Source organism: Triticum urartu, chromosome 2 (genome assembly GCF_003073215.2).
Source record: "Triticum urartu cultivar G1812 chromosome 2, Tu2.1, whole genome shotgun sequence".
NCBI classification, from domain to species: Eukaryota; Viridiplantae; Streptophyta; class Magnoliopsida; order Poales; family Poaceae; genus Triticum; species Triticum urartu.
In genome coordinates, this window is record NC_053023.1 from 461145067 (window position 1) to 461158162 (window position 13096).

The 13096-nt window shown below is 46.7% G+C and overlaps 1 protein-coding gene across 2 annotated transcripts; it reads left to right on the top strand.

Moving 5' to 3' along the window:
- The first annotated feature begins 4752 nt into the window (after positions 1 to 4752).
- On the top strand, positions 4753 to 12303 carry LOC125537886 (O-methyltransferase 1, chloroplastic-like). Of its 2 annotated transcripts, XM_048701212.1 has the most exons (7): positions 4754 to 5090; positions 7264 to 7439; positions 7510 to 7630; positions 8007 to 8131; positions 10863 to 10991; positions 11083 to 11253; positions 12017 to 12303. In XM_048701212.1, the coding sequence occupies exons 1-7, from the start codon at positions 4841 to 4843 to the stop codon at positions 12086 to 12088; spliced, it is 1044 nt and encodes a 347-aa protein (XP_048557169.1). In that variant the 5' UTR covers positions 4754 to 4840; the 3' UTR covers positions 12089 to 12303. The 2 variants fall into 2 exon arrangements, with proteins under 2 accessions (XP_048557170.1, XP_048557169.1); XM_048701213.1 differs by lacking the exon at positions 8007 to 8131 and having other exon boundaries at positions 4753 to 5090; positions 7526 to 7630.
- The last annotated feature ends 793 nt before the right edge of the window (positions 12304 to 13096 follow it).

Sequence of the window (13096 nt, forward strand, 5' to 3'; positions counted from 1 at the left end):
CCTCCATCACCTCATCATCGTCCCTGTAAGCTGAGGTCCCGGAAGTGGCAGCGCTGACAGTTCCAAAGTTCATCTAGTTAAAACAAGAAAAACAAACAGCACGGAGCGTCGAGTGAATACAAAGAGAGACACTCACGCGGAAGCGACGGTGATATCAATCTTAATCTTCGGCAACGCCTTCCGAGTCTTCGGCTTTGCAACTTTGGGGTGCTTTGGCGCCTTCTCGGTCGGGGTTGGTGAAGAGATCCGAGGACGCTTCAAAGACTGACCAGCCTGAGCAGTTGCCTTTTCACGGGTGCTCGGTCGTTCTTGGTCAAGCTTGGATCGCCTCTCCCTGCGAGGGGGCGACTCGACTTGTTCTCCATCGCTTGAGTCGTCGCTTCCTCCATCCCCTTCACCGTCGGAAGTCCACTCGCCACTGTCGCCGCCGCTCGCCTCGCCTTCCAGAGCTTGCTCTTGCTCTCCATTGGGCATTGAATACATTTCAATAATGGCCTGAAAGAAAATAGGGAGAACAAAGTCAGTCGATGCAGTATAGGCAGCTGCGCGAGTGAATTCAGACTACAAGCAAAAACTCAGAATCGGACCTTCTCTGGTGCATGAGACTAGTCGAATGGGGGAACTCTCCTGGCTCCCCTGGGGTTATCCTTGTTTCCGGTAATGCCCGACAGCCACTTCTCCAGTATGTCGTCATCGACCTCCTCTGGGTGAATCCGAGTGGAGTCTTCAAGACCCGAATACATCCACATCGGATGGTCTCGGGCTTGAAGAGGCTGGATGCGCCGCTGAAGGAAGACCTCCAAGAGATCCATACCGGTGACCCCGTCACGGATAAGCTGGACCACTCGCTCGACCAGCACCCTCACCTGCGCTTTCTCCTCCGGGAGCACCTTCAAAGGGGATGGTTTCCTCACTCGGTCCATGGTAAAGGGAGGGAGGCCAGTCGACTGCCCTGGCGTCGACTGGTCTTTACAGTAAAACCAGGTCGACTGCCATCCGCGAACTGAGTCGGGAAGAATCATGGCCGGAAAGGAGCTTTTCCCTCTCATCTGGATACCAAGACCCCCACACATCTGGACCACTTGAGTCCTCTCATCACTCGGATTAGCCTTTTTCACTGTCTGGGAGCGACAAGTCAAAATATGCTTGAAAAGACCCCAATGAGGCCGGCAACCCAGGAAATTCTCACACAAAGAAATGAAAGCGGCGAGATAAACGATTGTGTTGGGAGTAAAATGGTGGAGTTGTGCCCCAAAGAAGTTCAGAAATCCTCGAAAGAAAGGGTGAGGAGGCAAGGAAAATCCACGGTCGATGTGGGTGGCAAGAAGAATGCGCTCACCCTCCCGGGGTTGCGGCTCGGATTCCTTCCCCGGAAGCCGCGCCGAGTCATAGGGGATCAGCCCTCCTTCGGCCAGGTCATCGAGGTCTTCTTGGGTGAGCTTCGAGTGGATCCAGTCACCCTAGATCCAGCCCTTCGGCAGGCGATCCGCCCCGACTGGTCGCCTTCCCCTTCGACCTCGCCGTCGCCTTCTTTGCCCGCTCCAGAGCCGTCGTCTTCTCCTTCCCCATCGTCGCCGGTGAGACGCGTACGGAACGGTGGCGCGAGGGCGAGAGCGAGCGCAGCGGAGGAGCGTGAAGAGGAGAAGAGATAATGGGGACGCATTGTTCGGGAGACCCCGGTCCAACGCCTTATATGAGGCCGCTTCCGAGTGGCTGACTGGTAGGCCCGGGCGGTTCTATCAAATCCCGTAACAATCGCGCGCGCGATACGTGGCGAAAAAGGTGGCGCGGAGATCGAGGCAGCTCTGCTCTATCCCATCCGATTACTGCGGCCTCCCCCGTCCCGCGCGCTTCCCAAAATTCGGATCCCACGAAATCTGCGGGCAGTGGAACAACTTGTCAGACCAAAGATCTCCTCCGCACCGTCACTCGGAGCCTTTCAAGTAAAGAAACTCACTCGACAAAAACCTAAGAATGGATCAAGGCGACTGGAAAGGAAGTCGCTGCCATCGCTCGGGTTCATTGATCCGAAACAAGAAATGCTCACGGCATGAAAAATGAGTCGGAGAAGTGCTCAATCCCTTTCCCACTCAAACCTCGATCCATTCGGGGGCTAATGATGAAGCTATGTACCTAGGGTAGGGGCATGGACCTGTCCAAACTGACCTACACAAGGACATCTCCAGAAGAAATCATCTTTCAATCGACTTGGAGGTGTTCCACTCGACAGACTCGAAGATACTCGACCAAGAAGCAACCACTCGACCAAGACCAAGCCACTCGACAGTCAGGAGACCTAAAGACACTCAGCATGCTAACGATCGGTTATTAAGTAGCTTTTATGGTCATCATAGCACTTTATTACTAGCGTTACCAGTAACGCCCTGCCTTAATGTACATTGAACCCTTTGTAACGTGGGCTGGCTGGGGTCCTGGCGCACTCTATATAAGCCACCCCCTCCTTCGAGACAAGGGTTCGCACCCCTGTAATTCATACACGCATAATCCAGTCAACCGCCTCCGGGCTCCGAGACGTAGGGCTATTACTTCCTCCGAGAAGGGCCTGAACTCGTAAACCTTGCGTGCTTACGACTTCTCCATAGCTAAGATCTTGCCTCTCCATACTTACCCCCCTACACTACTGTCAGACTTAGAACCACGACACGCGCCGCGCGCAAAAAACTGCTTTGCCGCGCGCCCATTGCCTGGTTTGGCACGGCGCACAGCGCTGGCTCCAGCAGCCGCGCTAAAAAGCAGCGCGCGCACCGCTCCAGCAGCGCGCAAAAATGCAGTGCGCAACTCTCGCACAAACAACATATGCATTCTATAAAAGATGAAACACAAACAAAAAAATCAAAATAAATAGTTCAATTTCATTATTACAACTCAAACAAACAGTTTATCGTTCAATACAACAAATAGTGCAATAAACACAACAAATAGTTCAACAATACAATATCAAACGCACAAATCATGATGCTCTTTGTCGTCCATTTCATGCCCACCACTCCTCAATGAGATCCTTCTGAAGATCATTATGCGCTGCGGGACGTCAAATGGCATGATAGGAGGCAACAAAACGTGCCACTCTTTCAGCCCTCCGTCGCACTCGCACGGGATGTCCCAAAAGCTCATACTGAGAGTAGTCTATATCTTGACCATGCTCATTCTCGATGATCATGTTATGCATGATCACACAAGCGTGCATGATGTACCAAAGCATTTTCTGATCCCAAAATCTAGCCGGTCCTCTCACAATAGCAAATTGGGCTTACAAAATCCCAAAAGCTCTCTCCACATCTTTTCTAGCCGCCGCCTGAGCATTGTGGAAATCAAGATTTTTCTTACCTTCTGGCTTTTTCAACGGCTTGACAAAGGTTTGCCACTTTGGATAGATGCCATCCGCTAGATAATAACCATAGTTGTATGTACGACCATTTGCTACAAACTGCACCGGTGACAACTCACCATTTGCAATCTTATTCATCAGTGTTGACCGGTTGACAACATTGATGTCATTCAAAGATCCAAGCATTCCAAAGAATGCATGCCAAATCCAAGTCTCTTGATCGGTCACAGCTTCAAGGATTATAGTGAAACCCTTTTTTTGGCCGTGGAATTGCCCATGCCATGCCTTTGGACAATTCTTCCAACTCCAATGCATGCAATCTATTGATCCAAGCATGCCAGGAAAGCCGCGAGCTTTGTTCATTGCCAATACCCTTGCGACGTCTTCAGCATTGGGAGATCTCAAATACTCCTCGCCAAACACTTGCACAATTTCGATTGCGAAGCGCTTGACACACATGATGGCTTGGCTCTCACCCATAGCCAAGTGATCATCAACAAGATCAGCCGGTATACCGTATGCCAGCATACGCAAAGCGGCTGTCACCTTCTGAAAGGTGCTATGCCCTAGCTCTCCGACGACATTCCTCCTTTGCTGAAAAAAGCGGTCATGCCTCGCTAGTTTCTCTCCAATGCGCCTGAACAACTTGGTGCTCATCCTAAACCGGCGACGAAAATACGACTCGGGGTATGTGGGATTCTCCGCAAAATAATGCCTGATTAATCTGTTGTGGGCATCGATCCTATCCCTCCAAATTTTCTGCCGACCCATAACCGAACCACCGTGCTTCGGTTTTTTATTGATATGCATAGCTATGATCATTGCAAGATCTCCTCCTCTTTCATATCAAATTCTTTTTCGGAAGAATCATACGACGAACTCATCTACAATGCTCAATACTATGATATAAAAACTACAATCAACATGCACGGAATTCATGGCTTTTGAGCAATACATACCTTCTAGGCGTTTTGTCGAACACCTTGCGGGCGCCGAGCACCAGCGAGCGCGCGGGCGCTGTTCGTCGGAGGACGGACGCGCGCGAGGGGCGGCGGGACTAGAGGGGGGCCGGAGAAGCCGCCGCGGGGCGGGGATAAGCCGGGGAAGCGCCGGAACGGTCGCCGGGTGGCGCGGTCGGCGGCGGCGGCGCAGTTGGATGGGGGGTGGGAGTTGCGAGCGAGCGCGCGAGAGTTCAGCGCGCGGGAGCGGGCGCAGCAAATAAGCGACGCGCGATTGAGTTTCGGGCTGCGTGCTGAACCGCATATGCTGCGCGCGCTGTTTTTACGCGCCCGCTGGAGCAACTATACCAGTTGCGCGCGCACTAAAACGAGTAATTTTGCGGTGCGGCACTAGTTTGGCGCGGCTGTTGAAGATACTCTAAGGGTCAGCTTTGAAGTTGGCCCGGACAGCACGAATTACGGAGCAACTGTGGGGTTGGATATAGCAGGTCACCCGATTGACGGAAGGCCAGCATGTGACGTCCGCACCACCATGCCCGTGCTGCCGCCGCTCGCCGCGCCGCTGCTCCGGCCACATCCGCGTCTTCCTCGGCCACCGCCCACCGCCTTCCCCTCCTGGAACTGCCAAACGAAGAGTAGGCTCTTGCAACCGGGGCTCTTCGCCACCGGCGCCGACGTCCCCGGCCGCGGAGGCCCGCTCCCGGAACCAGAGCAGCGCGCCCCGCTCCTCCTCGCCGCTCTCCGCGCCACTCGCCTCAGGGACGAAGAATCACGCCGCCCAGGTTAGCCATATGCATCGGATGTTCCGGCTTGTCTGGGTCAACGATTGTGCTGATGTTGGCACTACTGCGTTGCGCACAACGTGTTGGACGAATTGAGTGGATGCGTTTTGCTCCTATGATCTGATTGGATTTGCTTAGAATTGCAACTTGTTGTCCTTTTAGGCAAGTCAAGGACTAAGTCAGGTTCTCCAAACCGCAGTCCTAATTTTTCCATTTTCCTTTTTCCCATGTACTCCAAATTTCTACTTTGGTTTGGCAAAGATTTTTAACAAAACTTTGGCCAGATCAGCATCAAAAAATTAAACAACATTGCAAACTAGTTAAGTTCATATGTATCATGTATGGGGGAAATTTTTGTCGAAGCATGCTTGCTCGTCAAAGACTAGGGTGGGGCAAGCGGCACAGTCGAGGTGGCGGGCGGCCCAGGCTTCCCTAGCCATGAGGCTGGGGCGCTGAAAAGCCGAGGTCGGAGCTGATGGGGGGAGGGGAGGGCTGGCTGTAGAGGCCTCGGCAGCAGGTGTTTTATTGCTGCTGGAGGCGCGATGCAGGAAATTGGTGTGGGCGGCGGGAAAAATAGGCGGCAACGGCTGCGGGCGGGCTGGACACGCGGTGGTGGCTATTGCTGGGCGTGTTTCCCGGTGCTACGGGCAGCAGTGTGATTGGCAGGCAGAGGAAGAATTTACCTGAAAGTTCACTCCCGCCGTGTCGGTTCTAAAACAGCACCCCCAACCTCCAAATATGGAGGCTGCAACCCAGTTCTTGGAGTGCACTCCTTAATTTTTGAAGATTCAGGCGGGTATAGAGATTTACCACAGTAATTTGCTATAGAGAATTTCTAATTTCTATTAAATAAAAATAAGATATTATTGCTGGAATAAATCGTTATCTGATTTGATACATTGATACTTAATGTTGATGAATTAAGAAAAACGGAAAGAGAGGAATTGAAACCCTCGGTAAACAAAAGGCTACATAGCAGTTCCAGTGCTACTCCTTGAACCGCTTGGCCATCTCTCCTAGATTACTTTATTATGGAAAATAAACTGAGTGAATAGCGAGTTTTCTTATTCTTTACCACCCCTAGCCTCCATATTGGCGGTTATTAGGGAGGGAAGGGGTGTATGGTGAATCTGCTGGCATTTCTTTTGCCAAGAAGTCCACTTTACCCCCTGAACTTGTCCTAGAGTTCACGTTACAACCTCAAACTTTGTTTTGGTTCAGTTTACCCCGTGAACTCTGAAAACTGTTCGTAGTACCCCCTTCTTTCTCAATTGACAACACAATTGGCGTCCTCCAAGAAATGTGTTTCAGCACCTAATGTAACTTTGTGTGGATCTCTACATACAATGTACCATCTCACTTTCGATATGCTAAATTAGAACTAAGAACAGCTAGGTATTTTTTGGCAGCACAAATTGTGATCCTCAGAAATGTTTGGCATCACCTTTCATGCTGAATAACCATTACCCAAAAAGGTTAATATTCTTTTCTGTGTCATTGTCAAGCTATAATGTCCTCAGCTAAAAAACACAGACCATTTAGCCGTCAATGTCTCACCTTCTCTTGGTCACGGGATAAGTTCATTTTAGGGCAATATATTGATACCTGCCTGTGTTGAGTTTATTTGTCAAAGCACAATCTCATTTTGTTTGTTATTTCAGCACCATAAATTGATGTTTGCTGCACTAGACAAGCCTTTAACAAATAACAACCCATAGTGTGTGCTTTATGGGTAAAAAAGAAGTCGTAAATGTGTATAATATCTTGTTTCTGTTTGTGATGACATGGTGTGATGTTTCATTTTGTGCCCTCACATGATTACTTTAAGTTTTCCCGTTCTAGTTGCATCTAGCATGCTCATTTGATTTCCGAAGTAGCTAATACAGCAACTATGTCTCAGTCGCATACAATGTAAAGCTTGATACAGTTTTTTTTCGAGAAAACGCAGACGATTTGCGTTTCATTGTATTGAAAAGAGGGGGTTTGTAACAATCCTCCTAGGAGGCAAGTTGTAGGGCAAATACAAGGGTTGAATCATGTTTTGCAAAGCTTGGATAATGATCTTTGTAGACTGTAGAGTATTACTCCACATTTCTTTTTGGAGGTATAAATGTGACTAATAATATGACTGTTTGCTGATTCCAATGTTTTATAATAATTTTTGTGGTTGCAGATCCCCTTTTTATTGATCCATATGCTGCTGTGCTACTTTCACTTGATGTGGCACATCAAGCTTCGGAATCTCTCGTCTCTCATTTAATGCCATCTGCAGAGCATTATAGGCTAACTACTAGATACCTTGATGACAAATTGCAACACTTGATAAGTAGGTCAGACAATTTTAGACAGGTACTGAAATTAACCAGTTTTATGCCAAATATTTTCTGCTCCGCCTGTTACCAGGGCTTATTCCGTACAGATTGTTTTGTTGACAGATGGAATGGACACTCGCCCATATAGGCTTAGCTGGCCAAGGATGTCTATCGTGTATGATGTATCACCTGGAAGAATCTTCAGTACAGCAGCCCAGCAACTCCGAGGTGTGATTAGTATTATGCTACACAGATTCTTATTCTGTCCCATTTTGAGGAACTGGTGCTTGTTTGTGATGTATTATTATCTTGGATGAGCGTTTAATATTTCATTTGTCTCCCGAGTGCTAATTGTTCGCAAATCTAAAGCAATAAGATATGTCCTATGCGAAGTTAAATAGAAATATAGACTCACCAAAGCTGTATTTTTATTACAGCATATTGAAGATCTGTTTCTTCTTCTCTACCGCTATATTCATAACTGTGGAAGACAAAAATAATACATGCTATCTATCATTTGCATATTCAAAATTTATATGCTGAGAACTTGACAAAGGATTTTCACAAGCACATATAATTTTATCTACTTATTGGGGTATGACAGGAGCAGGAGCAAAAACACCGCGGAGCTGTGTTCTCTTTCATACTCCTTTAGAGTCTCCTGATTTACAAGAGGGCCTGTGCAAAAATGGCTTCAATGGAAATAGGCCAAGCTTGTGGGTACTGCAGGTAATAACCTTACCATTTCGTGCAAACAAATCTCTGCTAGCAATTCAACATAAAAAAATCCATCGCCCTTGATAGTTAATTTTATCAGTTCAAGGATGCTTCTGTATGAGCTTTTCAGTGGTGCATTTTTTATGGATGTGGCACTGGCACAATTAGAGTGTTAGAATTAGTGTGGACTTAATTGTTCAGTAGATAACATCAGCTTAAAAGGTCCAAACCAATTGCTGTGTCTTGATCTTGGATTATGCACCAATTGCAAACCGCAAAATCCAGCGTGCGACAAACTTGCTCTTCTTTTGCATTCACAATAACCAGCATATTTTCTCACAAGAAAAAAATTGCAAAGTTACCACTTACTACATGCTTCCGTTACCATCCCATCCCATGTGTGTGCCAGAGTATAGGAAACAGTGCCCAGTGGAAAAGGGCTCGTCCCCAGATTTCCTGGTGGGTGCAGGGTACCACAGTAGATTCTGCAATTGGGTTAGTTTCTCTGTTGTTTAACCTCAACTGTATATGTGGAGTATTAGTAATACTGTGAGGTTGAACTTGAAGATTAAAAGTCTTGGGAATAACCAACAAAGCAGAACCAGCAAAAACTGACCATTGGATACACGAGATTACCCCATTTTGTGCACCTCTCAAATACCTCCTCTGATGTAGGGTGGAAACCCTAGGGCCGATCTTTCACGAAATGGAGGGGATCCTACGAAGAACACGAAGAACACGATGAACACGAGGGGAAACACGAGGGAAATCACGAGGGGAAACGAGAGGAATCACTCAAATCAACGAGAAACGATCACACATGTGCTAGATCCATGAACACAAAGAGATACATGATCCACGATCAACAAAGGATGATACAAGAGGTAACTAGTTCATCTCCGTGAGGAGGCCTTGAGGGGGTCTTCCCGTGAGGGATCTTGAATCCGCTTGGGGGATCTTCTCCGAAGAGGTCGTGAACTCCAATGGAGAAGTAACCAAGTGGGTGAGCAAAGCTCTATCTCTCAAATGAGCTAATCCTTTGCTAACCCTAACTAGGAGGAGGTGGAGGAGTATATATAGTCTAGGGCCACGAAGGGGTAAGTGAGGGATACATGGGCCTCGGCCCGATACACTGTGCGCAGACAGGCGTCGGACGTCCGACGGGTGTCGGTCGTCTGGTCTCTCGCGGGCGTCCGGTCGTCCGGAGGAGGCCGGACTTCCGACGTTTCGGCTCGGTTGAGGTGGCGCCGGATTTCCGGTCAGCGTCGGTCGTCCGGGCGCTGATGAGTGTCGGACGTCCGGTGTCTGGCGGTTGTCCGGGCGTTGTAGGTTGCCTCGGCTTGAGTCGATCTGGCTGGTGGAGTCTCCAGGCGTTGGACGTCCGGAGATCGTCGGACGTCCGAGAGCTGTAGCTTCCTGGCAGCTCTTCCTCTTGTTCCTCGCACTTGGTGTCATCGCCGTCTTGTCCAATGCTCCTAGCTGTTTCATGGCCTTCCTCTTGGTTCTTTGTCATGCATAGCACATATGTTTGAGGTAGTAGCCATGTCTCACTTGTGGAAAGTGACGATTCGGAGAGGAGCGAGTTAACCTTGTGTCCAATGGCGTATACTTGAGGTCTCGTCTTATGTCCTCTTGGGGCTTGGAGAGTAGACGTAGTGTACATGGGGATGATCATAGGATGCTCCGCATCATCCTCTTAGATCAACTTCAATACCAAATTGCTTCTGGCATATATCCTGAACTCCGAATCTGCAGAAAATGGGTAAAAGGCAAAAGTCTGGATTATTTTTGCCAGTTTCAGACGTTTTTTTTTAACTCAGAAATTTCATGCCTGATAAAGGTTTTGGGTCTGGGAGTCTGGCTCTAGTGTTACAAAATCTGGTTAGTTGCCCTGTTAAGTTCTGAAAAGTTTTATCAAATCCGGTGTCTACCAATTTAGCCATCATACACAATGCATATTAATGCTTGGCCTACAATACGCTCGCAGTTCCATGCACATGGGCAATTTCTTAGTAGTAGGAACAGACACGCCTGAACCAATCCTGTATAATCCAGTACTGATGGGTCGGGTTGGGTTTGTAACATGGTGGGAATGTTTAGGCGGAGATGGTCCTGGGCCCTTGTGACATGACACGTAGTCAAAGATGGTGCAGTGGCACTGCAAGGGCAGGACTTGAAAGGGGAAAGGGGTACATGGGATAACACTTTGCTTGTTTGATAATCAAATAGGGCCAGTCATTTAATAGCTAGCTTACATGCAAGGATGGGGAACACAAACAAGATAAGTATGTGTGTGGAAAATAACAAACCTGAAATATCTCTTAACAGATCCAGACTTCCTATTTGTAAAGAGTTTAGGGACTCTTATCCCTGTTTTGATGTGGCTGGCACTCTAGGGCCCACTTACCTCCCTATGGGGTTCTCTTACAGTGAGGTATGACCCCTGAATTCAGGGTTAGCATCCAACTGAAGAAGTGGTGGTTGGACTAGCTGCGGGTTGAGCCTGAGTAAACCGTAACTGTCAGACGCATTACCATGCTTCCAAGAAATCCCTGTTCGACCATGACCCAATCAAAATATGCCAGAAGTGAGCAAAATATACCTTTTGAAGTTGACTTCCCTGTCGAGAAATTTAATCTGCATTGGGAAATTCTATAGAAATATCAAATTTTCTGGTCTTCTATTCAATAGGAAAAGCTCTAGAAACTGCATTTTGTGTAACAAAACTTCCATGGCATTGCAGGGTTTACCTTTGCCCTCTTCTTCAACCTTCAAAAGCCTTCTGCTCGTTATAAGCAATTTAGCAATGAAGGGGGGTATCTTCATAGGAGAGGTGCCACATTTTCCAGACTGGACGGCAGCAGCAGACATGGTTGATCAATTATTTACCACAGTACAAAATAACATCAATATACTTGTAAATTTCTTTATCTATAACAGTGTCATTGTCCTACGCTATGCAGGTCTCCGAACAAGACAGGCTAGAAAACCTTTTCTTTACCCAGGGTTTCCGGGTTAGCTTTGTTCTCTATGAAAATGTTGCAAAGGATTTCGGCTTAGATCTAGCTCCTCAAAGGGAACAATGTGGTAGAGTTCTTTTTGTTGCAGAACAGCTGCGGTTTTCAGATGCACAGGTAAGCCAATGGAAGACACTAAACTTCAATTTTGCCTTTGATAATTTTGGGAATTGGTATGAGCTGGAATAGTTTATAATGACATCATTTTTACATGAGGAACCTGTCCATCTCTTTTTCTCACATCTGGATCTTGTTCCTAACCTCCTGATTCCATTCTCTTGAGTGATTGGACAGCCAAAGGATTTGATATGTGTTGTTCAATGTTAGTTGCATCTATTGCTACACTTGAACATTTCTCTGCCAAATTGCATCTTAAGCCCTTCAACTGTTTTGGTAATTGAGCCCCCAGCGGCCATCCGATTTTCATCAACAAAGTCCTAAAAATGTATAGGACTAGACACTTCCAACTAAGATATCTGTTACTACATGGTGTGATGGTCATTAATGTAAGACAGTGTGAGTTCAGTTAAATTAAATATAATAAGGCGATTGACTAAATTGATCATATTAACGCCCTTGGGAGATTTCTGATATATCATTCTCGTAGAATCTTGAAAGCAAAGTATAAAGTTTATTAGTAGTTAATTGCATCTCTTAGTCTTATTTGAGTTGATAATCCACTATAACATATATCGGCAGCACCATATTGTTAATGGTGCAACCAAATAGACCCAGTTAGATAAACCAAATAGTGGATGGGACTTGAATAGACAGATTGAACCAAAAGAGAACAATTTTACGAATGATTGTGTCGTTGAGAGGCTAAAAAGACAGTATACTTCAAGCTGACCCCATTTTCCTTGTTTGCATGTGTCGACAGATGGAAAGCTTCTGGACGCATTTTGAAAGAACAGAGGAGGACGCTGATGAAGAAGGATTCGAGGAACTTTAGTTCCGTATTGGATGCACTTGAGGGTTGAGAATGGTTTTGACTTGCCGGGAAACGTGCAGAGCACAAAGTAATCATGGATTTTCAGTTATGTGTTTTTGGTTACAGATAACTCATTTTCAACTCTGGTACCTTTTGAAAGATCGGGTACTTTCCAAGACTTTCACGTTGTATGACTGTTTTCAGTTGTGTCGTCTAGAGGAATTTCGTTATGGAAATACTCCCTTCGTAACTTAATATAAAACGTTTTTTTGACATTGTCATAGTGTAAAAAAAAGTATTATTATATTAAATTACAGAGGTAGTATGTGGCGAACGGACGCAGCTTCGGTGCGTTAAAGGCACCTGCCTTTGGGTCACTGACGTATGGGCCCACATGTCATAGATACAAAGGTAGGTACCGTAAGGCACCGAAGCATTGTCCGTGGCGAACACATGAATCCTACGACTCCGTTGTTGATTGTAAATTTGTGTGTATGTTTTTCCATCTACTTTTTTAGAGGAAAGGCCAAGGCCTGATTTTAAATTAATAAAGCCACAAAGAATCACAGACAAGGTTCCAAACAAATACATCAATCCCGGTGCAGATGTACATAGAGATAGGGTATGCACGTGTATATAAGCGCTTGCGTCTGTACTATGTTAAAAAAAGAACTGCCACCGACAAGATAAGACACGCAGGCCAGACAGAAACCAAGTTGACGACAAGAGCCCCAACAAAGAGTTCGCCATAGCCCGCACGCAAGAGATCAAAACCTCCACAGCCGCCTTGTCGTTGTTTTAGTCAAAGATTTCCATTGCTGTATGAGAATAAACACTTTGAAAATACAGTCAACAACCTTGTTAGGGAACACAAGTTTAATACTAAACGTATTCTTGGTAGTCCATAGAGTCTAGCACATAGCTGAGAATCCGAACAAAAAAAGCCTCATAATCTGGCCCACAAGCGGGGACACCAGGGTTCTAATCTCATCAAAGCTATTTGGGGTCCAAGTCATCCCTATCCATTCC